This window comes from Curcuma longa, chromosome 12 (genome assembly GCF_044706935.1).
Source record: "Curcuma longa cultivar G26 ecotype Majalengka, Jawa Barat chromosome 12, ITB_CL_G26_1.1, whole genome shotgun sequence".
NCBI lineage: Eukaryota > Viridiplantae > Streptophyta > Magnoliopsida > Zingiberales > Zingiberaceae > Curcuma > Curcuma longa.
The window spans coordinates 3,690,456-3,715,987 of record NC_133872.1 but is presented as its reverse complement, the minus strand read 5'-3'; the positions used below and the strand labels follow the sequence as shown (position 1 = coordinate 3,715,987).

The following is a 25,532-nucleotide window of genomic DNA, read 5'->3' as shown; positions in this document are numbered from 1 at the left end:
TTTCCTAAGGCACATGTAAACGATGCACTACCAATTTGATGTATCAAAAGAACTAGCCCATATGTTACTCTGATAACTATACAGTCATATTCATATAATGACAATGATGCATTAGTTAAACGTGAAGCGCAGTTGCATTTTAAAAACAAGGTAGTATTGGCGAGAAACATAGTTTGTCGGAATATAAGAGAAACTAGTAATCCTGTCCTACACTTGCTTAGCAAAATAAGGTTCAGAGGATAAATCTTTTGCCACATGTCGTACTACAGCCACGTTGAGGCTCAGGGTAGCTGACTACTTTTAGGAAAGTTTGACAGAATGTTAAATTGCATGCTATCAAGTCCATTTTTTTCAACAAAGGTCAGTTGTAAAAGACTATTAGAAACAACATCTAACTAGCATTGCATAAACGTGCAATTCTAAAGATGAAAAATCAAAAGGTTTCTGCTCATGATAATGTAATTAAGAAAAAAATATAGGAACGTTATAGTTGGCAGTGAATACGCAACTATAATTATTGCACAATAAAAAGAATCATCATTTTGTTCTATACACCACAATTACAAAATTGAGCACTATCAACCACATGATGGCATTGAGTAAAAACTAGATATGAATAAAGCATCAACCACTATCAGCCTTCCATCCATTAGAGGAAAGAGCTTGTCTGCGATCCGATAAATCTTCTAGAAAATCCTGAAAAAAAAAATCCAATGCACAATTACGGTTTTGGTTAAGTAATGAGAGGTTAGAAGTGTCTGATACATTACAAAACAATGAAACACAAAAGTTTGAAAAATGACCAATAAAAACTACAACACTACATACACAACATTCCCCACACTATTCAGATATAGCTTATCTGCATAATTCTAACCAATCTAAGATCCTATGAAGAATTAGGAATCAAAGCACATTGACATAGCGCCATAATCTATTACAAGAAATAAACTGTGAAAAACATGAATATTATAAGTTGGAAATGGTTAGTGTAGAACGACTTTAAAGGCTAAATAAGAATACCTTTTTAGTGACAGATTTGTCTCCATCAGTATCAAATGCAATGAAACTATTACCTTTTCCTGAAATGAAGCATATATCCCCCCGAGACATAATTGAGTTGGTTGCAATAAGACAGACTTGTTGAAGTGGGCAAGGGTCAAATCTCAGTGAAGCCGAGGCAATACCCTCCCCCGTCGTGACCAACTGTAATTTCTCGATTTACCTCTTCACAGATGGTCATGGAGCCGATTGTGTGGAGCTGCTGGGGTGACGGATTTCACCTTTTGCTAAAATGAAGCATATATCCTTATGAATATGCTGATGTTATATTTTTTCCAATGCATTTAAATATTCTCAATTGACATATGAAAAGTGCACATGAATAAGCAAGTAATATAACATATCCCAAACACTACAAAAGCAAGTAATGTGACATATCACAATTGACTATAACCAGACAGTGTAAATAAGAACATAATAACAAAAATAATAATATTAAACTTGGTGTATATCATTCTTGGTTTGTAATGCAAAGAATGAATAAGGAATCTTAAATAAGAATTTCAGCAAGAAAAGTAGTGAGTTTAAAAGCATTAAAAAGAGGATAGTCTATGCAAGCATGCATATAGCATTCTTGTGGAAACTGCAGTTGTGTGTGTCCGAAGCAAATTCTTGTCCATTTCATCTCTTTTCCAATCATATCCTTAGCTGGAAAAGGAAAGACCTTGTAAGCAATTAGAGGATATGAATAGAAGAAAAAAAATAGCATACCCTTTGGATCCATAACGACCAACTTCATGAACTTGTTTCACCCTCTCAACATAATCTTCAGGTAAATCCCTTGTGGTAGCAGAAGCTGTAGAAAATAATTAATCTTGCAACTCTCAACAAATTTGAAGGGCATAGGTGATAATAAGAGATGGATTTCACATCAACATTCAACCTTTAAGAAAGAAAGTCCCCTTGATTCATGGCAAAGCTTTCTGCTTCATAACATTTGGTTTATCTAAGTCATTAACGTCTTTTTAATACCAACTGTCTTTCTTGCATGTAAATCCAAATTATTTACTCGAAGTGTATCTTTATGCTTCACTTCTTTGCCAAAACTGTTGACAGAGGAACCTTTACGATCAAGTTCAGGAAGGTACTTGATTTGTGTATGAGACTTGGTTAGAAGCAATGAGGACTGCTCCTTCGATTATATTGATAGCTGATACTGATCAGAAACAGAACATATGAAATGTTACAAATGGGAAAAAAAACAAAACAAAATACCTAGAAGATCAAATGAAAAAAGAGAACTAGGAAGAGCTTTTAGTCCACTAGAATATTGCTTTCCAATGTACGTGTCAATGGAAATTGAAAAAATCTCAAATAATGTCAAAACAACCATCACATAATTATCGGTGTGAAGACATACTAGATCAACAAGACCACGCCTTGAAGAAGAACATAGAGAGGAAAAATAACATGTATCCATGTTCCGTATTCCAATGAAGAAATTTTACCTAAATTTCATTGACAGCCATCACATTTTAAAAGACCTCCAGAAATGAAGACAAGAAGATCAACTAACGACGAAATTTAGTTCTCCAAAAAAAAGGCACCTTTAAGCGAATCTGAGAATTAGAAGGTGAACGTCGGAAGGCCCTTGCAAGCAAGTTAGGGCAGGGATCCTTGCAAAGATGGTTCGTGTTTCTCGGGAGGATCCGAGAACAAATCGCACGGAGGAGATCGGGAGTTCCTCCTTCGCGCGCATTACAGAGAAAGAGTGATAGTAACCCGTGCCCATAGAAAATCGCAGAAAAAAAAATAAGAACGGGATCGGGGAACTTCGAGGGATAAGTGAAATTGATTAATTAAAAAAAATTATTTTATTTTTTATTTTAAAATAATTATATAATGATTATGTATATAATTCTATGATATATTAAATCAATATAAAAATTATTAATAAATTTAATAATCTATTTAAAAATAATTATTAATAAATCTAATAATTTTATAAATTTAATAATATATTTTAAAAGATAATATTTTAAAGGATTATTTGAATAAATTTATTTAGGGATCGTATCATTCCACCATATTTCAAAATAACCTTGTCTTCAAGGTTGATTTTTTTCTTCTTCTTTTTCTTTTGATGATTTATATAAAATAGCTTCTCATTATGCAGTAATTGAAATTTCTTTTTTACGAAGACAAATAACCTTTTATAATTATTTCTTAAATTTAAAATTTCTTTTGGATCTTCATTGCAAATTTATGAGCATGCTAATACTTTTTTTTTCTTCACTTATCCTTGTGTCGGATCTTGACTCCATGATTTATCGGATGCTGTTAGCGATGATAATATATTATTTTATTATTCTCTTATACAACGGAAGTAGAAATTGTTGTGCATGTAATAATTTCAATCATGAGTGTCACAACGATGGATGAATTTTCTTTATCACTATCAAAGTTTAATTTCTCATGCAAATTATCTTTATAACTATCTTCTTCTTATTGTTGTTGAGATTGTTGATTTGCTTCTTCTTAGATTGGCATATTTGAGTTGGAGCCATCATCCAAACGAATCTTCAATTCTTTTATTGTTGTAACCAAGGATACTACAGTTTTTGTTCTAATTTCTCCAATCTTGTCTCATACTTAGTTTCAAATTCTATAGCCCATTTGATATCAAGTTAAGGATGTCCTATTGTCATGTTGGAGTGGAGTTAAGACCATGTATTTGCTTGTTAATGAATATAGACTTGAGGTGTGGAAGAATCTGATGTCGAGGCTATGCGATGATGATGATAAAAAAGAACTTGGCTTTGATACCAAGTTGATAGGAACCCATGTCCTATCTCATGGAAAATCGAAGAAAAAACAAGAACAAAAATAGGGTGATCACTTCGAGGGGATCAATCTCCAATAACTAAGTAGAATTGATTAATTAAAAGAAATTACTTCATTGCTTGTCCTCAAATAGTTGATGACTCTATATATAAATACAAATCAATATAAAAATTATTAACAAATCTAATAACCTATTCAATAATAATTATTAAATGTAAATTAATAACAAATCTAATAGCACATTCTAAAATATAATATTTTAAAGAGGTTATTTGAGTAAGTCTATCTAGGGATCATATCAAATAGAGTTGCTCCATCACCTGCCACTCCTCGCGCCACTTGGTCGTCGCCAACCAATTCGCATCCAACCGATACTACTGTTGGTGCAAGGAGCATCAGATAATCGAACCTAAGTTAAGTGCGTGAAGTGATCTGATTAGCTGAACTGAGTGTGTAGATAGCACAGGAAAGTCCTAATTTTGGTTAGGCACAAGAAAGCCCTAGTTGCGGTTAGGTGGTGGAAGTCCTAACTGGAGGCTAGGCAAAGGATGACCTAATCTAGAAGATTAGGTGGAAGACCTGGTTTAAAGGACTAGGCAAGGAAGTCTTAGTTGTGAGGACTAGGTAAGAAGTCTTGGCAGATCAAGTGCACCAGGCGGAAGTCTAGGAGGGTTTGGAGGACTGGACGTCTAACGGTAGAAGTCCTGGGGGCCAAGGATCGAGGCTAAGCAAAAGTCCAATAAGTTTGGAGGACTTGGTTGGCACGAGATAAATTCTCCTGAGTGGAGTGGATGAGGATGCATTCCCGATAAGGGGAACAGTAGGTGTCGGTCTGACCTAAAATTTGTTAAATTTGAGAGGTGTCCTAAGACAATCGCTTTATAGTTATACTATTTATTGGATAAATAACAATTCACTATTTGAGTGCACATTCTATATTTGTTTGATTGGATCTTAGACTCAAATACTGAATGCTCGCAATACGATTCATAGAGAATTTGTGATTGGATCACAACTCATGAGCATCTCTACATGTGCAATTATGAATGTATTGAAATTATCCCTAGTCGAGGAATTGATGAGCACGGACGTCATCGATTCTGTCGAGACTAGCACGTTTAGACTCCTTTGTTAGCCAAGCAGCTGATCTCACTACTAGAGACATTGCATATTGAGAGTTAAACATGGATGCTGATTAAAGGTAACCAGTTTATTGGAGTGACTTGCCTTGAGACTTCATATGGTTTGAATTATATGTCAATGAATATCTCAGTGTAACTTAAGTGTGAGTTTCCTTTGACTTGCGGTATTCAAGTCACCTTGGTCATGAAGGTTTATACTTTGACATCTTAAATAAGCATCTTTGAGGAGGTGTAGACCCGAGATGATTGGGTATAAGTCGAAGTGTCCGAAGATGTTTGAATAGCCCACAGAGGATTCACCGCTCTTTAAAAAAGGAGATGTATACCTTGCGGCAGCTTGTCAGGATTGTTACTAAAAGTCTTTGGCCAAACATTACATGTTAAGAGTACGTTACTCTTGGATACATATACAAGTAACTTGAATCCACGGGATCAGGAAGCAGTTTGGGCTAGGTGTGACGTAGTCAGCCTAATGGGGACCGACAGATACACCATGTCCTGAACCAAGCGGGTATAAGATGGTGAAAGGAATGAGGCACGATTCATTAGAGTTGCTGAAGGGTTTAGAAGATGCTCCGGAATCAATCATTGATTTTTCGATTAATTGGAGATCATGATATACTACTAGGTGTCACTCATGATCATTCCGTAATTAATGATTAATTACGGACGACCAACATAACCAAAAACCTATTGGGTTACACGCACTACAAGATTTTTGAAGGACTTAAAACAAGTTTGAGAATTGGATTCTCAGAATGAGAGAAATAAAGTCTGGTTGGACCAGACAAAGGATAAAATGATGGAATTCGTCCTACGAAGATGATATGAATGAAACTGATTTTGTTCAAATCAGATGTCATTTGATTAGTGAACCAAATGGTTTGATTTTGAACCAAAATTGAATCAACTTGGTTTGGTTCATGATGGAAGACATTTGGCAAAATGGATAAGATAAGAAGCTTCGTCCTGTGAAGACGAAAAGAATAAAACTAATTTGGATCAAATCGAAATTCATTTGATTAGCGAACCAAAATAAACCCAATTTGCTACAGTATTAATTAGCTACAAGAGTCTAAATCAAACCCAGCCCAAACCCTAATGGTTCCTGGTTCGGCTTCACCCCGCCCGTCGCTACTGCAGTTTCTCTTGAAGGGAGAAATTGCGATAAAAATAGAGCAACGGGCGCTGTTCTTCCTCTCGGCGTGAAGGCACCGACAACCCTAGACGGCGTCTTCGGCGGAGGAACCATAGACGGCGACTTCGGCTGAGGAGAACCCTAGTGCTTCATTCCCAACTACGCAGCGCCGAGCCTCTGTTCGCTGTTCTTCTTCCCCGCGGAAGCGCTGCCGCCCACCCCTTTCGTGTGAAGGCGGTGCGGTGCTGGATCAGAGGGTTCCCCGGAGATGCGCTGCCGCCCACCCCTTTCACTGTGAGGGCGGTGCCGAATTGGAGGGTTGCCATCGCCGACTCTCGGCCACCGCGAGTGGAGAAGGAAGGAGCTGTTGCGCGTGGAGATTCCGGCGAGATTTCTTTCCCTGATTGTAGTGCCGCCGGCCACGGGTTCTTCCGATCGCAGTCGCCGGTTCCGCCGAGAGAGAAAGTAAATAGGGAATCGCAATTTTCTGAAATCACGATCTTCCTCTGTTCTGCTTGCCGCCGCGATGCTCTCCCTCTTCTTTCCCTCTGTTCGTTGCCGTCACGACCTTCCCTCTTCTCTCCCTCTGTTCTGTCACCGCTGCTCGTGCATCCGCCGGAGAGGAAGGAGGAGAAGACCACTTCTTTGTCCGTGAGAAGAAGTCGAACCCAAGTTCGGGTTCTGTTTTCGACTGCGAGGGGAAGGAGGAGAAGAGGTCTTCTGTTGCCCGAGAGAGCCAATTAGGTGAGTCGTGTGTACTTTCTTTTATGCTCCGGATCACGAATACGATTTCGATCAGAGTTTATTTTCAACCGTCGGAGCTCTTGTGAAGGGTTCCGTTGATCGGTGAAACGTTCATCGATGACAATTCGTCTTAAGTCGGTGGTCAAAAGTTGACTATCGAAAATTACACCGAGAATATGATTCTCAGTGATAGTTAGAAAGCTTCGGAATGATCGCGACAAACGTTATTACGTAGTTTTCGGATTAAGTCTTCTCTCGATTCGATCGTTATTGATTATCGGCTAGTAGCAAGGATGATGATGCGACTCGTGACTTCCGAAGCCGTCTAGACGAGAGCTTAGCGTGGATCACTAGTAGAAGTGGGACTTCGACGAGGACCGCTCGATTGATGCCAACACCGTTCAAACGTCATCCGTGAGGTACACGTTTACAATAATTTACGATTCTAAAAATTTTAATTTCCTATCATGTCTTGTACGTTATTAGTTCCTACTTTGCATGTGTGTGTTGTATAATAATTAGTTGTTAATTATTTATTTATTTTTGCTACGTACATTTTTAAAACGTGTAAACACGCGCATTGCACCGGGATGATCCCAATAGTGGTATCAGAGCCAAGTTGTGCAAGACCTATGCGTAAAATGGTTTTACGGATAGTAGTTAGTCATAAATTTAATTTAGAAAATTTTGAGATTTTAATTTTGAATTTCTAATTATATAAATTTCCTAATTGGTTAGAAAATTTTATATTAGGAAATTTATTTCCTAATTAATTAGATTTTCTTAATTAAAATTTTATTTCCTAAAATAGAGAAAATTTTATAATTTAATTTAGAATTTCTAATTATAGAAATTTCCTAATTAGTTAGGAAATTTAGTATTAGGAAATTTATTTCCTAATTAATTAGTTTTTTTATTAAGAATTTATTTTCTTAAAAGAAAAATATTAAGATTTAATTTAAAATTTTTAATTGTAGAATTTCTTAATTTATTAGAAAATTTGAATTAGGAAATTTGTTTCCTAATTAATTAGATATTTTTAATTAAATAGTAAAATAAAATATGCGATTAGATATAAAAATTTATTTCCTAATTTAATTAAAGAATTTTTGATTTGTAAATTAGATTCTTTACCATATTTTATTAAATACATATTTACGACAACTATGACTAGAAATAATCATAATTAGTTGCATTAATTATGTTATGCCATTTATTACCATGTCATGTAAATAATTTATTGTTTGCATGAAAAAAGGATGCAACCTAAAAATTCCTTACAAATAATTAAAGTCAACACCTTCCGATAATATGATTAGAACCGGAGTTTAATTTCTTATTTGGGTTGTTGGACTCTCTCCAACCTCGACCTGAAATTAAACTTGTTAGAACCATCGAGATATAATCTCACTATTATCGGGCTGGCTTTAAACGTTGATTTGTTGGATTCTCTCCAAGGTCAATGCAGATAGAGGTGAAGTCGAGTGTTATACATATAATGTATACGTGTTAATGTGTTAACAATTTGATGTTTTACGAATATTCAATTAGTTGATAGCATAATGTGATAGTTATGTATATACATGATATATAATCGGTATTTGATACCTATCATTGTAGCTAAAAATGGCTTGTTGGACTCTCTCTAAGATTATTTTTACCTATATATGGATATCAACCCATTTGGAGAATACCTACAATCTTTTAAATTCAAAGTAAGAGCTTTTGAATTTGTAAAATAAATGGGACTAATTAATGTATGTAAATACATTGCAAATCATCTCTCTTATTTACTCGATTGTATTTTTAGATTTAATTGATTACGCATGTTGTCTTTTATTGCGCATAATTTAGGATACCAATAAATAAACTAACCCTAAATTGACTGGTATAAGAATTTGAGAATTGTTCTCAAAATCTGAAATTGTAAATTTTATCTAGAGTTCATAAAAGGAAAGTAGACATATGATGCCTCTTCCGCTTGATGTATTTTCATAAATAAATGTCGTATTATTTTCTTGTCCACTCGGGTATTGGATGCTGAGTGAGACTCTTATAAGGAAGAGGAAGGAAAACTTAAAAAATATTTATTCTAATTTTATCCTTATGTTAAAATATTAATTATTAAAATAACTCATCTATTAAGTTTTTGCACCGTCGCTTCTCATCACATGACGCAGCCGTTACAGAATCTCATCGCTCGCACTCCTCGACGTTGACCTTCGATGCAACTTTTTATAAAAATATATGTAATAATGTTAATTTATCCTTTGTCGTATCAAAGTGTACAGATTCTGTATTTCACATATTTATTATATGTCTATTCATTATTTCTTTAAATTTTTTTATTTATTTAAATTGTAAATATTAATTTTTGTTGGTCTCATGAGCTATATATATATTTTTTTCACATATAGATTTATTTTAAAAAGTAAGAGTATTTTTATAATTTTATATATTTAACCTTCATTTCCTTTACTACCAAATAAGGTAATACATGTTACGTTAATGAACCTTCATTTCCTCCCAAACAATGAGAATATAAATACTTCTCTTCTCCTCCCTTTCCATCCCTTCCCCTCTCTTCCCCTTCTGTTAATGAACATTTTCTCACCCCATCCAAACAAAGCGCCAGTTCCCTTGAGGCGAAGGATCCGGAACTACTCCGGCGAGAGGATTGCTCTCCACTCCTCCTCGGTCTTCTGCACGGATCTCGTGGACGCCATCACCGCACTGTTCCTCCCAACTTGGCGGAAGAATAGGGATTGTCGTAGGGGACGCATTTGATGGCGACTAGATCTCTGCGAGGTTCTCCGCTTGTGATGGGAAAGGAGGGAAGCAGCGACGGTTAGCAGCGGCGACCGAAGGGCACTGAGGTTGCAGCGACCGAAGGACACTAAGGTTGCGGCGTCGGGGAGAAAGGAGTTGTGCAATCAGGGTTAGGGCGTGCGATGTTACTGTAGCCGCGTTTTCGCGTTTTCTATTTACCAGCCACAGTTTTTATTTTTTTTTACAGAAAATAATATTTTATCATTTTTTATATTCTTAGAAAAATAATTTCTCATTTTTTAAAGAATGAGATTGAAAAATACAAAATAAATAATAATTTTTAGAAAATATAAAAAAAATGAAAAAAAAAATCAAATCAAACACTATCTTAATTTTTTGAATTTATCTGACAGCAATGTAGGCCCAGACCAGCTATTTCGAATCAATTGGGTTGTAAGATCTGAAAGGTTCTGCCTCTTGTCTGATCTCTCTGATCCGCAAAAGAGAACCATAAGTGTGGAATTCATATCAACTAGCCGCCAATAGAGCATGGGGCCTTTGTCCTTGCCAATAATCGAATTTATTTTGACAATATTTCTCGGTTTGAGATATTTCTTGCTCTAAAAGGAAAAATATTTAATAAAACATGTCAAAATTTTAACTAAATATCTTAAAATTAGATATAAAATAATTTTAAAATTTTGTAACGTGAGTTAAGTTTAACAATTAGCATAATTTTGGAGGAAAAACTACCTTTTGATAAAACAATAAAACACTGAAGCTTGTTTTTTTTTTAAATAATTGTAATATTTTTTGGTTGACATAAAAGCACTCGCGACAAACATTATTATTCACCCATAAATTAAGCTTATATGGCAGTACAACTTATTAATTAACTACTACTGGCAGTATTATAGTGCACACTGGATTAATAATAATCACCCTTAATAAAGGTCAACCGACAGCTTCGGCTCCACCACCACAAGCAGCGGTTCTTTCTTCGGCGTCGACAGCCCAAAGATCTCCTCCATGCTCAGCTCCTCCGCCTTCTTTCCCGCCGGCAGCTTCCACCGGAACCCGTGCAGAAGATTAGCGAGAGTGAGCTGGATGACCTTGAGCCCGAGGTTGTAGCCGGGGCACATCCGCCGGCCCGCGCCAAAGGGCAGCAGCTCGTAATCATGCCCTTTAACGTCCAGCGTGCTACCCTCGAACCGCTCGGGCTGGAATTCCTCCGGATTGTCCCACACCGTCGGGTCACGCCCGATGGCCCACACACTCACCAGCACCCGCGTGCCCGCGGGGATATCGTAGCCGTCGACGGTGGTCTGCTCGCGGGCGAGGCGGGGAACCAGCAGCGGCGCCACCGGGTGGAGCCGCATCGTCTCCTTCACGATCGCCTCGATGTAGGGTAGGCTGGGGATGTCGCGCTCCTCCACCCACCGCCCGCGGCCAACCACGCGGTCCAGCTCCGCCGACGCCTTCTCGAACACCTCAGGACGACGCAAGAGCTCCGAGATGGCCCACTCCAAAGTCACCGCTGAGCTCTCTGTGCCACCGGCAATCATGTCCTACAATTTTGTTCAAATATTAAATAGTATTCGTTTCTAGTCACAAATAGTAGTTCCAATATTGAAAATTTTCAAAGATTTTGTTGATGATTTGCAAGCCATTTCTTCTCCAGATTTAATTGGTTGAAGATTCTCGGTAAAGAAACTGAGATTGCGATGGCCAAAATTATCGATAATTGTTCGATCAGAAGAATGATTGATAATAAATGAAGTATCAAAAACAGTAGTTCGGCTTGAATCTGACGCGGTAACGGTGTTCGACAAAATGCTGGAACTAAGAAGAGAAAAGAGAGTAGAGTAGTGCGGTACGCACCTGGGTGAAGCCCTTGACGCCGTGCCTCTCGAGTTTGACGTCCAAATTGGGATCATCGGCGAGTTGCAGGAGCACATCGACCATGTCCTTGGCCACGAACTCCGTACCCTCGCGCCGGCGCCTCTCGTTGTGCTCGTCGAGAACGTGCTCCAGGAACCGATCGAACTTGCGGCTCAGCTTCTTCATCCGCCCAATATATCCTTGGAGATCCAACAAATTCAGCCAGGGGATCGAATCCCCAATGTTCATCACCCCGTTCAGCAGAAACAATTCGTCGAGCATCTCCTTGAACTCCTCCGGCGACACGATCGCGCTCTCCACCGCCGGGTCGAGGTACTTCTTCCCCAGAACCATACGGGTGATGACGTTGAGGCTGACGGTGGAGAGATGGTCCTTGAGGAGGACAGGAGAGGCAGAGGAAGCGGCGGCGAACAGGGCGCGATTCAGATCTCGCACCTCCTCCACCCGGATGTACGCGTAGGAGTCGAGACGCTTGGCGCTGAAGAGCTCCATGAGGCATATCTTGCGGGCCTGGCGCCAGTAAGGGCCGTAGGGCGACCAGGTGATGTCAGAGTAGTTGTAGGTGGTGTACTTGCCTGCGGCGGTTTTTGGGCGGGACACAAAGGAGAGGTCGTGGGTCTTGAGGAAGAACTTGGCCATGGAGACGGAGGATCCGACGACGACAGGAAAGGACCCGAAGCGGAGGGACATGAGGGGGCCGTACTTTTTGGACAGATCGTAGATGGAGCGGTGGGGGAGGCTGCCGATGAGGTTGAGGTTGCCGATGATGGGCCACGGCCGGGGGCCCGGCGGCAGGTTGGGAACGCTCCGCCCTCGTCTCCGCCGAAGAAGCGCGACGGTGGCGGCGAGCACGATGGCTAAGGTGATAGCCCACTGAGGGAGCGCCATTTGGTGGAGATCGGCTGTAGAGAGATGCCGGAGGTTGGGGAGACACTGAGGAAGGGAGTCATATTTATAATTAGAAAATGGCTCGAAAGACTATTATTTCATTTCATTTCATTTCATGGTCCCATTTTCATAATTGACCGCTGTTATTATTTATCTTTTATAATTGAAGATGGTGAACTTCCACCATTCTTACATTACTTCTTCCTTCCCATTACCTTTAGCTTTAAAATACATAATAACACGATCGAAGAGGTTGTTGAAGACCGAAAACTCACTGTTGAAGTCAATATTTGTGTTATCAAGTTATCGCCCCTCACCCACCCAAAATTTTGCTATGCAACTATAATATACTTCAGTAGTTAATTAGATATTTACGGATTAATTTTCACATTTACAGCATACTATAAGATTAATTTTCACCCAAACATTATAGTAAGACATCGGCAACCGACTTTCACAGTATTTACCGTCCTGATATGCTCGTTTGAATGTAAACTCCAATATTTATTTTATTCATGAAAGATAAATTCATGAATTTTTTTTTGTCAATAAATATTTTTTTATAAAAATGAAATTTATCATCTTAACAATTTTATATTATCGGTAAATTATTAATTATCTGATAAAAAATAAATTAAAAAATTATTATTAAATATCCATTGATGTAAATGTCAAAATTTATGTTAAGATATTATCTTTTCCAATTTCAAGTCCAATGGATACTTCAGTCCACGGTCGCATGACCTGAATTTTTCATCAAATTTAACGTTTATACGTGTCCTAGCAAATTGCCGTAAAAGATCCCCGTAATGCTTTTAACCGCTGCGAACACATCAGCGCAGATTCTTGACCGCGTTAGGTAGTGCTAAAGTCATCTGCAACTTCCAGTGTAGACATAATTTTTTGGAAAATTAAATCAAAAAGTAAAAAAAAACAAGAAAAAGAAAAAGACAGTGGAAAAAACTTTTATTTTCCTGATAAAGTTGGACGTGGAAATTGCGGGTAAAGTTCTTCGTAAGCGCAATGTGTTTCAGAGCACGGAGACTTTGCGGTCAACCTCACGAACCCTGCTTTCGGATCCAAAGATTTCAGGAACAACTCGTTTGAATAGTTTATAAACACTACAAAAATATTAACGATTAACGATGGACTTTTTCATTATTAATCGATCGCTAAATGATACTAACGATCAATTAACAATGAAATTTTTTATTTCTAAATTTTTTATCACTGATATCACACGAAATTAAATTTTCATCACTAAATTTAATCACAAAATATTAAATAGTCGTCGCTATTATTAGCGATGAAAATTTAATTTCATCACTAACACTAAATATCCGTCACTAATTAGCGATGAAAATTTAATTCCGTCGTTAACATCGTAAATAGAATGCACTGTTCCGTCTCTGATTTAATTTCGTCGCTAGCGACAGATTAAAATTTCCGTTGCTAACTTTAGCAACAAACTAAAATTTCCATCACTAATACCTAATAAATTTTATAGCTTCTTTTTATTTATCATAGTTCTCTATTTACATTTTCATAAATAATTATAAACATCACAGGTGATGGTTTTAATAATACATACAATCCAACAACTTCAATAAATAATACTACAATCACAAATCAAACCAACAACTAAATTTATTATCTTAAACAATTCAATCACGCTACAAGTTAAATTAATACAACAACTTAACAATTTTAATATCTTAAATTAATTCAATCACAACATTTCAAACATAACAAATGAATATATTCAATATATCAAATATCTCAAGTTAAACTAATTAAATCATAATAAAAACATAAATATCAAATATCTAAATATTATAATAACATATCAAATATCTGAATAAAATGATAGTATATCAAATGTCTCAATATAATCATAACCTATGAAATATCTAAAATATCCAACTAAAAGTGTTAATGTTGTAAAAAATATAATAAAATAGATTAGTAATAAATCAGAGATATATATCTATTATGAAAATTAATAAATTTAATTTGCATGTTCACGAGTGATAATGAAATAACAAAAGAAATGTTAAAAATGTTAACATACCTCTAGCAGTTACTGATCAGGGTTTTGATGGTCGTAAGGGTCCTAAGTCTCATGTGAGTCAAAGTCATGCGATGGCTTCGCCGTATGACTCATGCCAGCCATGAATTCGCATATTTCTTGCGTAATTTCCTTGTATTCGCAACTAGGCTTGGTGAGACTCTTGAAATGTCACCTCTAATGTGGAAAGTCGATTCTTCAATTATTGATTTTCTTATTCTGGAGCTTCTACCCTAATAGATGATCCGCTAGGACAACCCTTGGCTCTAGGGGCAATCACACGGTCATAAACGACTCTCGTTTAGGACCCAAGACCATAGATGGTGGAGCTTTTCTTTCTTCCACCGACCACATTATAATAGATCTCATTTATCTGGTCGGTGGAGAGAGTATGCATCTCGCCTCCCTCTCTATCAAGCTGAGACACTTGTGCAACTCTAGCAGTTATTTCATCCTATTTAAAAATAAATTCATATGAGATATAAATTTTTTTTTTAAAATCATTATTAACAGTTAAATAAGTTTAAATTTTAAATTCTTATATGTAATATCTACGATCGAGGATCGACAAATGTGTCATCCTTAGACTTGTATACCTTGGTAAAAATCTCCTAACAAGTAGGAGATCGTTATAGCTTATACTCCTGAATATTAAATAATATAATTAAATAAAAATAAAATTATTACTAATTAAATAATTTTAATATAAATATATTAATTATAAACTCACCAAATTCATGTATATGCTTTGTGGATCCAATGCTAAGATCAGCCAGCTCGGTGTTTCTGTTGGCTCGAGCTATCGCTAAATTTGACTGCCATCTTTCTGCAGCCTAGATGAATTGTCATGCATCCCAAACATCAACTAGGATAAAAACTGATCTTAAGTCATTTAGTCTGCATTTGTAGAGCAAATCCTTGTACAATTTGGCACAGACATTATTCCATGTTTCTTTAAATGTCTCCTCATGCCTTAACTCTCAAATATATTTTTCTATCTTGAAATAGAAGCAGTCATGTTTAACTCTCAATATCCAGTGTCTCCCGCTAGTGAGGACAACTTCTTGGTAAACCAAGGAGTTTAAAACATGTCAGTCTCAACGAAATCGATGATGTTCATGCTCATCAATTCATCGACTAGGAATAATTTTAATATATTCATAATTGTGCATGTAGAGATGCTCACTAGTTGTGATCCAATCATAAATTCTCTCATGCTATGAATTAGTTTATGAACATTAAGTAAATGAGTTTAACATCCAATCAAACACATAGAGAATGTGCACTCAAATAGTAAATTTTTATTTATCCAATAAATAGTATAACCTTAGACGATTGTCTTAGGATACCTCTCAAATATAACTTCAACGAGCAAAATAAATGATGGGGACCCCATGACACTTATTATATTTCAAATGAACATAATCTAATCACGATCGGACGTGTAAAAGCTAGCATGTTGCTTTTATAACGTGTAATAACTACCTGCTAGCTTCTACAACGATGATTTTATATTATTTTAATTTAGCTTCTCTGAGTTAATAACGTAATTAAAATAACATTTCAATCAGCAATACAAGCGATAGAGACTCCATGACACTCATTACATTTCAAATGAACATAATTTAATCACGATCGATCGTATAGAAGCTAGCATGTAGTTTTTACAATGTGTAGAAACTAGTATGTAGTTTCTACAACGTGTAGCAACTACTTGCTAGCTTCTACAACAAGTAGAAGTTAGCAGGTAGCTACTATAAAAGAATAAGGGTAAGAGTAATTTGGATATTCAATGTTAGATGGGATGCTCATTTGACTTTAATTGAAAAGTGGGTTCATTTGACCAATTGAAAAGTGGAGATGTCATCATGATTTGTGCCCATGAGTTTATACCAAATTATCTTGAGACTACCAAGATTTTAAAAATTCACAATTCTTAATTTAGATTGTGAAATTCAAATCTAAGAGTATAGTTATACTCAGGAGATATTTAGGACTGTAATTGTCTGAATTTAAAGTGATTATGGGGTTCTTAAGTACTTCAAAAATATTTAAAATCAAGTTAATTATACACTTTTACAACTTCTTGAATATAATATTATGCCCTTAGATATGGATTGAAGTATTAAATTTAAGGCATCTTAGAAATATTTCAGATCAAACTCATTGTATTTCTATTACAAGTTTTTAATATTAATAGAAAATAAATTTGATTTTAATAAATATAAAAAATTAAATATGTATTATTTTTAATATTAAAGAAAGTTAGTCATGTGTATGGATGCAAAAGAATAGAGTTTGTTCACGAGTTTTTTGGGTCGATTTGAAAAATATTTAATTCATATTTAAAATTTTCAAATTTGAATCGAATTGAGTGAATATGTTTAATAATTTTTTCGAATGAAATTTGAATCTATAATATTTTATTCACAAGCCACTCACAAGGCAAACTCGAATCGAACTCTAGTCATTTTTACACAATTTTAATTTAAATATATTAAAATTAAGATTCGAATAATTTAAATCGAATTTGAACTTCAGTCATTTTAAATTATAGTTCGATTCTATTCGAATCAAAGTTTGAATATTTCAAATTGAATTCGAACTCTAATTTTATTTTGAATCAAATTAAATTAAAATTATTTATATTTTTTAAATTTAAATATCACATATATTTTTGAACTTAAATTTAAATATTAATATTTTCATATTATTCGGATTATATTAATGTGAAATCACATGCTTGATTCCACGTAGCCCGATCAACGTTGCTCATGTAATGCTGACTCAAATTTCAGCCGGCTCGACCACTCAACCTCATTCTCGGCCACTCAGCCATACTCTCGACCATCTCGGCCACTCGACCTCATTCTCGATCTTGCGCCCGACCTCGATCGGCTCAGCCTCAACAAACCTGACCACTCTACTCAACGTCGGCTCGGTCCCTCTCGACCATCCCCAGCACTAGAAGACAACTAAGCGTGCGAGCTCTGTCAAAGTATTAGGATAATTACTAGGTTATTAGGCTTGACCCCCTAGATCCTTCTGTGTCTCTACTCATGGCTAAAAGACAAGAACAATCCACACGACCAAGTCATAGGGCGTTTATGAGGTTTGCAGACTTAGTTCCCCATATGCTATATTATCGGCTCACTTGTCAGCAATTCTCAGAAGTTGTCTCTTCAGATACCATCACAGTCTGCCCCTGTGTCAATAGGAATGTTCCCTTTGATGAATACATAAACTCCCCTGTAGGTATAGCCGTCAATTTGGGTTAGGCCAGTCGAGTTGGCCCGTTCCGCCAAATAATTTAGGCGGGTTAGGTTGAAATTTTATCAACCCATTTTAAGATGGGTTCAGGCCCCGCCTAGGCCCGCGACTCGCGTGGGTTGGCCCGCGACGGGCTTGGGTTGGCCCGCGGGTTGAGGAAGTTTATTTATTTATTTTAAATTTTAAAATTAAAGTAGAAAACGTAATGAATTAGTGGGTTTGATTCATTTAAATTACAATTTAAGCTTCAAAATTATAATTCAAATTTAACAATTTTAACTTAATCCATTTAAATTATAATTAAAATTTTAAAATTTTAAATATTTTTTTATTTTTTAACAGGCTCGCGAGTTGGCCCGCCTAATTCGTAGCCCGCCTTGAGTTGGGTTGGGTTGGAGATTTCGTAACTCACCCATTTGGTGGGTCAGCCCGCCCCGTCCCGCCATATGATGAGCCCGCTATGGGTTGGCCCGCCCCGTCGTGGGTTGGTCTGTTTGACGGCTCTACCTGTAGGTATGAAGAGCTCTTTCTCGATCGACTTCGGTTACTTCACGTACTTCTTCCTCTTCATTTCCTCTACCTCCTTTTGCTGACTTGAATGTCGAAGTGGCTTGCGGAGAATCCCAGCTCCCAGCTAATCCGTTCGTTCAGCTTCTTTGCCTAAGTTCTTCAGCCAGTGGAATCGATGATGATTAAGATCGCATATTCTTGATCGGTGATTTAATTGTCTATGACATCAAGTAGGAATACATTTTACACAAAATACGCTTAATATTGCTCATATAATAAAAAAAATTATTGATTTAGAGGATTTTTAAAAATGACATGATATACTAATATCTATGATAGTAGCCCGCTAATAATATGAAGATTTTAGCAAAATTAATTCGAAAAGTCTGAGAAATGAGCCATTTAGTAAGCCCACAAACATAATTGGGCTTATTTAGTTTTACGAAATCATGTCCGTCCATTCTTGGATGAACGGTCCACCGTTGCAATCTACTTTCTTTTCAGGCCGCCCTCTTTGCTCGCTTTCCCTCCGTTTGAAATCTCCTCGCAGAAGGGCGCGTGTTTTGGATCGCTCGCCCATGTCGTCCAAGACCCAGCTCGGAACCCTAACCCTAGCCTGCGGGATGTCAGAGGACGATGACGATGATTTCCAGAATCCTAGCGAGGCCTTCTCCGTCGCCCAGAGTCGGATCCTGTCCTCCCTCAATGATCCGTGCTCGCGCGCACTGAAACCTGCCGATGCTTCCCGCCCCAGGAAGCGGCCGCGAAGGGCCACCGCTGCAACAGCCGAAGGTAAAGAAAATCGAGAAAATCCAGGAGGTCTTCAAGTCGCTGCTCCGTTTTCCAGCACTTTGACCAAGGATGAGGAGCGAGTAAAGGTGGGAAGGAGGGATTGTTCCTCGATGGGCATTTCTTCATCTGGTGGTGTCCGGGACCCCTGATGCAATTTGATTGTAGAAATGAACTCCAGAATGAGAAGTATTCATTTTTCCAATCTGCTGATTCGAAGGCGGAAGATGGCAAAGATGAAGACGGAGGCTTTAGAAATTTCAAGGCAGTTTACTCTTCCAGATCCATTGAGTCAGGGTTGTTGGCGTCGAAAGAAAAATCAGTTGCTAACATCAATGTAGGTGGTCACTTGGTTGAGGACGATTGTGAGGTTTTAGAGGTTGGCACACAGCTAAATGAATTGATAAATCTCTGCTGCGGCATGGATGAAGGAGGTTCCTCACATGGTGAAATCTTTGAGGGAAATGAGGTCTTCTGTGAAACAACTGGCTCAGAACAATTTACTTCAGTAGAGTGTCCACTATGTGGGGAAGATATTACTGATCTTAGTAACGAGCTGCGAGAGATTCACACAAATGATTGCCTCGACAAGGCTGGAACTATGGAGGTATAAGTAATATGGCACTTCATTTGTTCAGCTTGTTTTTCTCTTTTGTTTGGTTGGCTGAAAACAGACAAGCGGAGTTTACATTGGGATTGTGTTTTTTTACTGATTTATGGCATAATTACTGTGCTGTCTTTTTAGGTTTATTTTATTAAAATGTTTTAAGCATATAAGATCTTTTTGATTGTAAGCTAATTGGTTCTTACTCCTTTCAGCCGTGGCAATCAATTACCAATTGCCCATGTATTAAATATGTTAAACGGTAATTTAATATGAAAGGAGCTTAAGGAAGCTATTATCTTTTTTCCCTTTTCTCGATGTTACTTCTATTAATTTGCAGAATTCTACCGACACTACTTTTCAGTGGATATTCAATTCCTATGCTGTGATGTTTAACGCATATAAAAAAGCTAGATCTGAATTTGGAGTTCCAATCTTTCCTATTGTATTATTCATTTTGGTATTAATTTTATGAATGTTGGATCTAAAACCATTTAAATGATTTTATGTTCTACAATAGCTCTCTTCATTTCTTTTCCATGCTCTAAGGTGGATCGGAAGGTTTTGCCAGTAATCAACAAATCATGATGTAGGTAGCCAGTCACACTGATGAGGCAAAATCAAGTTCACCTAATGTGGTTGATAACGGCCCTGTCATCCAATGGTTACAATCTTTGGGTCTCTCCAAGTACAAAGACGTTATTGTAAAGGAAGAGATTGATTGGGAAACACTCCAGTCATTGACAGAAGAGGTACGAGATGTATATTTATTTAATTTTTCATTTTCTCTGTGTATGATCTTCAAAATGTCCTTGGTGTTCGTTCAAATATACAACACACTCTTATTGTATCAGGGCAGTGATTTTACCAAAACAATAAACTTGCTGCTTTTCCTCTGTTGGCGTAACTATTATCTCACTGAATTGAGCCAGATGTTTGCCTTCAGCCAAGTTAACCAAGCCATTTGAATGTTCTAAACTAGCTAGGTGATTTGTTATTGTTTTAAAATCTAATCCTGTCTGCTGCAGCTCTTCTTTACATTTCAATTCTAAGTTCCATTTTCAGTCTAACAAGCCTTAGAACGAATTTTTAAAAAATTCCAGATTTAACCTAGCTATAGCCTCTCAATTGCTCCAGTTATTGAGTGTGCTACTGAAACTCTGATGCTAATATTCTCTTGTCCTGATTGAAATGAAACACTTAACATTGCCAATCCTTACATTGCAGGATCTGCTGAACATAGGTATAGATGCCCTTGGACCAAGAAAAAAGATTATGCATGCACTCAATGAGCTTCGGCAGAATAAACTTGTCCAATACATGGATAAAAATACTTCTGCAGCAAGAAATGAGAAGATAAAACTACAAGTGCCTGGAAATAAATTGATCACAGAGTACTTTCATGGTTCTTCTGTTGATGGACAGAGAGTTCATAAGACCAGCAAGCCACTTTGTGAAAAAACATCTAAGGCTCCAATTCCTAAGAGAGCTTCTACCGCTACTAGAAGGGTGAAATTTAGAGACACACCACAATGGTGTTGCATAGCTGGGACTCCATTTCGAGTGGTATCATATGCTTGCCTTTTGAAGTGTTTTTTTCCCTTAAACATCAACTTTGATGGTCTATCTGTATATCTGTCACATCTCTTTCTTGGGTTCCTTGTTTATCGCTAGCAACAAAAAGCAATTATATAATAACCTTCTAGTACAAATTGAGGAATGTGGATTCTAGTCCTAGAAAAGGCATTTATGCTGAATTCGTCTAATCATCATTGGCACCAGCTTCAGAATTTAGAGCACGTAAGATAGTAGCAAGATAACTGAATTACTTCAAAGAAATTTAATTTTAGTGACAAATAAGAGAGGTTAGTTTTGTTAAAGCTGTTTCTCTTGGATGCTCTGTCATAAGTATATCGGTCTAGTTTAACATCTGTTGGTGAATTTTGAAGACACAACATCAAGCATAATTCCATCCTACTTTTATGGCCTATGACCTATTTGTCCTTTAGGCTACTATTGCACTCTCTACCTATAGATTGTGATATATCTCTGATTTCCTATTGAGTCTCACAGGACAGCAATGAGACTGGAACGATTTCACTGTTACCAAAATATTTATGATTCTGTACTGGAACTTTGATTTTTGATGTATATTACCTAATAGTGAAGACAAGGTACATCTATATATCTTTAAAAATTTGCTAATGATAGGGAACTTGATTTTCTAAAATTCAAGATGTTTTTATGCCAACAAATGGTGAAGAAAATGAAACTTTAGTAGTGGTTTGATAGTTTAAAATTTAAGCTGGCTGTTAGGATTTAGTTTTTTTAGGATGTCAGTGACAGTTGAAGCACTTAACTTTTGATTGTTTTCTTACCTCTAATTGAATATCATGTAAATATGAGTCTTAACTAACTGGAGTTACTTCTCATTATTGTTCCTTGACTCTGTTCCAGCGAATAGTATGAGTGGCTCTAGATACAAGAACATTTTAGGATATGGTGTATAATTCCTATCATACTCTCTTTTTGTCTACCAGGTTGCTTCATGTATGTCATGTGCCTATGATAATGAACCTGTGTTTCTCTTTGCTATTTTTTGCTTTCTATCCCATCGGATTCCATTTCATTATTGAATCCATCAATTATATGAGCTACTACTTTGGGCTAGGATTTTTTGCCTTTTAAAATTAATATAAGCAAGTTTTAAGGTTGTTATATTCACAAAAGAATGAACAACTTAAGGTTCAACAATTTTCTGATTTCTAAGGAGAGTGTGAATTTTTCTTCCACTTTATTCTTGCTTTCATCAAGTTGAACGTCATCTATTTGACAATTTCATTTGCAGGATGCATTTCGCCATTTAAGAGGAGATTGCTCTCATTGGTTTCTAACACATTTCCATATGGATCGTAAGTTATTGATTATCCTCTGGCTCGTAGTGTAACTAATACATGTCCATATTACATCAGCTAAACAATTCAAGTACGAGGGACTTATTTTCCTGTGGGCGCTTGTTTGCTCATTTACAGTTTGTCAATTCCTTTGAGTTTTCAGTTATTGCCTTTTTTTAAGTAGTAGTACAAATAGAACTTTGGTGGTTCTATCATTTATTTTTGTTTTTTTTTTGTGATATTGGAATTGTAAAAATAGAAGTATAACTAACAGTAGGAAATGTTTGCTTATTCATCTGTCAGGTTCACCTCATGTGCTGATTGAATACTCATAACTTCTTGCTTTAGATTGTTAGATTTTTGATTTTTGAATAATGTGTCAAATATGGTAAATGCTCAACTAGGATGTGTTATAATATATAGGTGATAAGTGATGTTTTATTTTGATAGTTAATTTCTTGGCGACAGTGTAATGTATTATTATGCATTCTGTATGAGGTTACTAGCAGTCTGTTTATTAGGCATTCGATCTGAGGTTACTAGCAGTATTTTTTTTTTTTGGCTAATGAAATATCAAAGTTTAAAGCAGATACTAAAATGTTGTAAATTCAAAATGCCTGTTCGTAACTTTTGAAACAGATTACCAAGGTCTTACAAAAAATTTCTGCCATGGGAAGATTTATTGCTCCTCAATCACAGCGAACTTGGTAAATATGAAGCTTGGTGTGCCATGGGACAGATTGCAGATTTTACCCTTGAACCAAAAAATTACTATCGCAGGTGTCAGTTTGACATGTTTTGATGCAAACCACTGCCCTGGAGCGATAATTATTCTTTTTGAACCACCTAATGGCAAGGTATTAAATCTCAACTCCTTTGGATACCTCGAATGAAGCTTTGTAAATTTGGATACTTTTCCGGAAATGATTTATATGCAACCTTGATTAGGTAGTTTTACACACAGGGGACTTCCGCTTTTCTGAAGAGATGGCGAACAATGCTCTGTTGCAGTCATGTCGTATACATACACTTATTCTTGATACAACCTATTGTAACCCTCAAGTATGACCCTGAATTTCTTTTTCATGATTGGACCTGTTACAGTGGGTACTCAACTTCATTTTTTTAATGGTGCAGTATGATTTTCCGAAACAAGAAGCAGTGATACAATTTGTAATTGAGGCAATTCAAGCAGAAGCCTTCAATCCAAAAACTCTTTTCTTGATTGGTAGTTACACAATTGGTAATCTCTCATCCTCCTCAACTTCAATTATTGGCTAATCTTTACGCTAATGGAACACAAGTTTACAGGAAAAGAGAGGCTGTATCTGGAGGTTGCTCGGATTTTGAAAAAGAAAGTTTATATTGGAGCTGCAAAGCTAAGATTGTTGAGGCTCTTGGAACTTCCCGAGGAGGACATGAAATGGTTGACTGCAAATGAGATGGAGAGCCATGTTCATGTGGTTCCCATGTGGACACTCGCAAGTTTCAAAAGAATGAAATTTGCAGCCAGTCAATACTCTGTAAGGCAAATATCATTCAGCTGTCTTTTGCCAAATCTTTTCATCTGCGCCTTTCGGAATAAAAAAGAAATATTGTTAAAATACAGCCATAAAACATGACACGTCCATCTTGATTGTGATACATTATTCCATGTTGCTGGCCAGGCTCGCTATGATCTTATAGTTGCTATCTCACCTACTGGCTGGGCCTATGGAAAAGGCAAAAAGAAGACTCCTGGGAGAAGGTGGCAGCAGGGCACCATTATCAGGTAACTTTTGTTCAACAATCATGAATGCTCAATTAAATCAGTCGTCGACTTGTCTAGTAGCAGATAAGAAATTTTAAGCAAAAAGTTGGCACGAGTTAAAGCACTTATTTGTTGACCATGTAGAGGCAAAATTATTTTTTTTTAAAAAAATTTTACATTTTTCATAAAACTGTGGTATTATTGCCTCTTTCCAGGTACGAAGTTCCATACAGTGAGCACAGCAGCTTCACAGAGCTGAAAGAGTTTGTTCGATTCATCTCCCCGCAACAAATAATCCCAAGTGTAAATAATGATGGCCCACAGTCTGTTGACGCCATGATTTCCCTTCTTACGTCAGATTGAAGTTTGTTCCATGTTCAAACTCCAATCAAGCTCTCCTCTCAGGATGAAGTTTCTGGGCTCAAGAAAAACTAGCCTGATTAATATCTTCAACTTTCTTCAAGCGTTGCTGAAGTGGTAAGGAAAATGCCGACATGAAATAAATACTTTTAAGGCATTCGTTGTTCCACTTGGAATGTAATCTCTTGTTTAATCCTGGAATTATCTGGTGGCATGAAAGAACTCTATTTTATAAGTCCAACTGTATATGGAGAGTCTCATGTCTCATTTTGTTTGGTGCTGGTTCCCAAGGATTGAAATAGATAAAAAAAAAATGATACATTGACTAAGAAAATCATAAATATATTTAGGGCAAATGATCACTTCTGTATCAGTAGGATGGTAGCCTTTTCATTTAACCTTCTACAATTTATTGAATCACTAACTTATACTCTAATCTCGTTGATGATCAGGTCAAATCTTGGAAATATTAGTGAACTTTTCTTTTGGATCTGCACCATCATTTTGAGTCATTGAATTCTGATACGTAACTCAGCATGACGTGCACGATTTCTGATGGACAGTTTGGATGACACCTCATCATTACTTGTAACACATAAACTACGTTTATTTTAATGCCATAAATCATTATCAAACACTTGGCAGTCACAAAATTACACGCCGCACGCAGCCATATATTTATAAATGAACCTTATCCCGCCACGTGGCAGCGTCCCCAATTCCCATTCAATGGTTAGCTTCTTTCAGAGACCAAACCGTTGACGTCAGATCCACGGACTAACGTCCAAGCACGGGAGTTTAAATGTTCGGCCGGGATCCCCTCCAAGACTGGCACCTCAACATGAATAACCTGATCTT

The 25,532-nt window shown here is 36.7% G+C and overlaps 1 protein-coding gene and 1 pseudogene across 1 annotated transcript; one reads left to right on the top strand and one right to left on the bottom strand.

The window, feature by feature from the left end:
* Positions 1–10,476: 10,476 nt before the first annotated feature.
* Positions 10,477–12,450, bottom strand: LOC141843030 (trimethyltridecatetraene synthase-like). The gene is made up of 2 exons (XM_074731042.1): positions 11,521–12,450; positions 10,477–11,207 (listed from the first exon to the last, which is right to left on the bottom strand). Exons 1-2 carry the CDS (start codon positions 12,427–12,429, stop codon positions 10,584–10,586), a joined length of 1,533 nt encoding a protein of 510 aa, XP_074587143.1. The 5' UTR covers positions 12,430–12,450; the 3' UTR covers positions 10,477–10,583.
* A 6,405-nt stretch (positions 12,451–18,855) lies between these two features.
* On the top strand, positions 18,856–24,677 carry LOC141843707 (uncharacterized; annotated as a pseudogene).
* Positions 24,678–25,532: the final 855 nt, after the last annotated feature.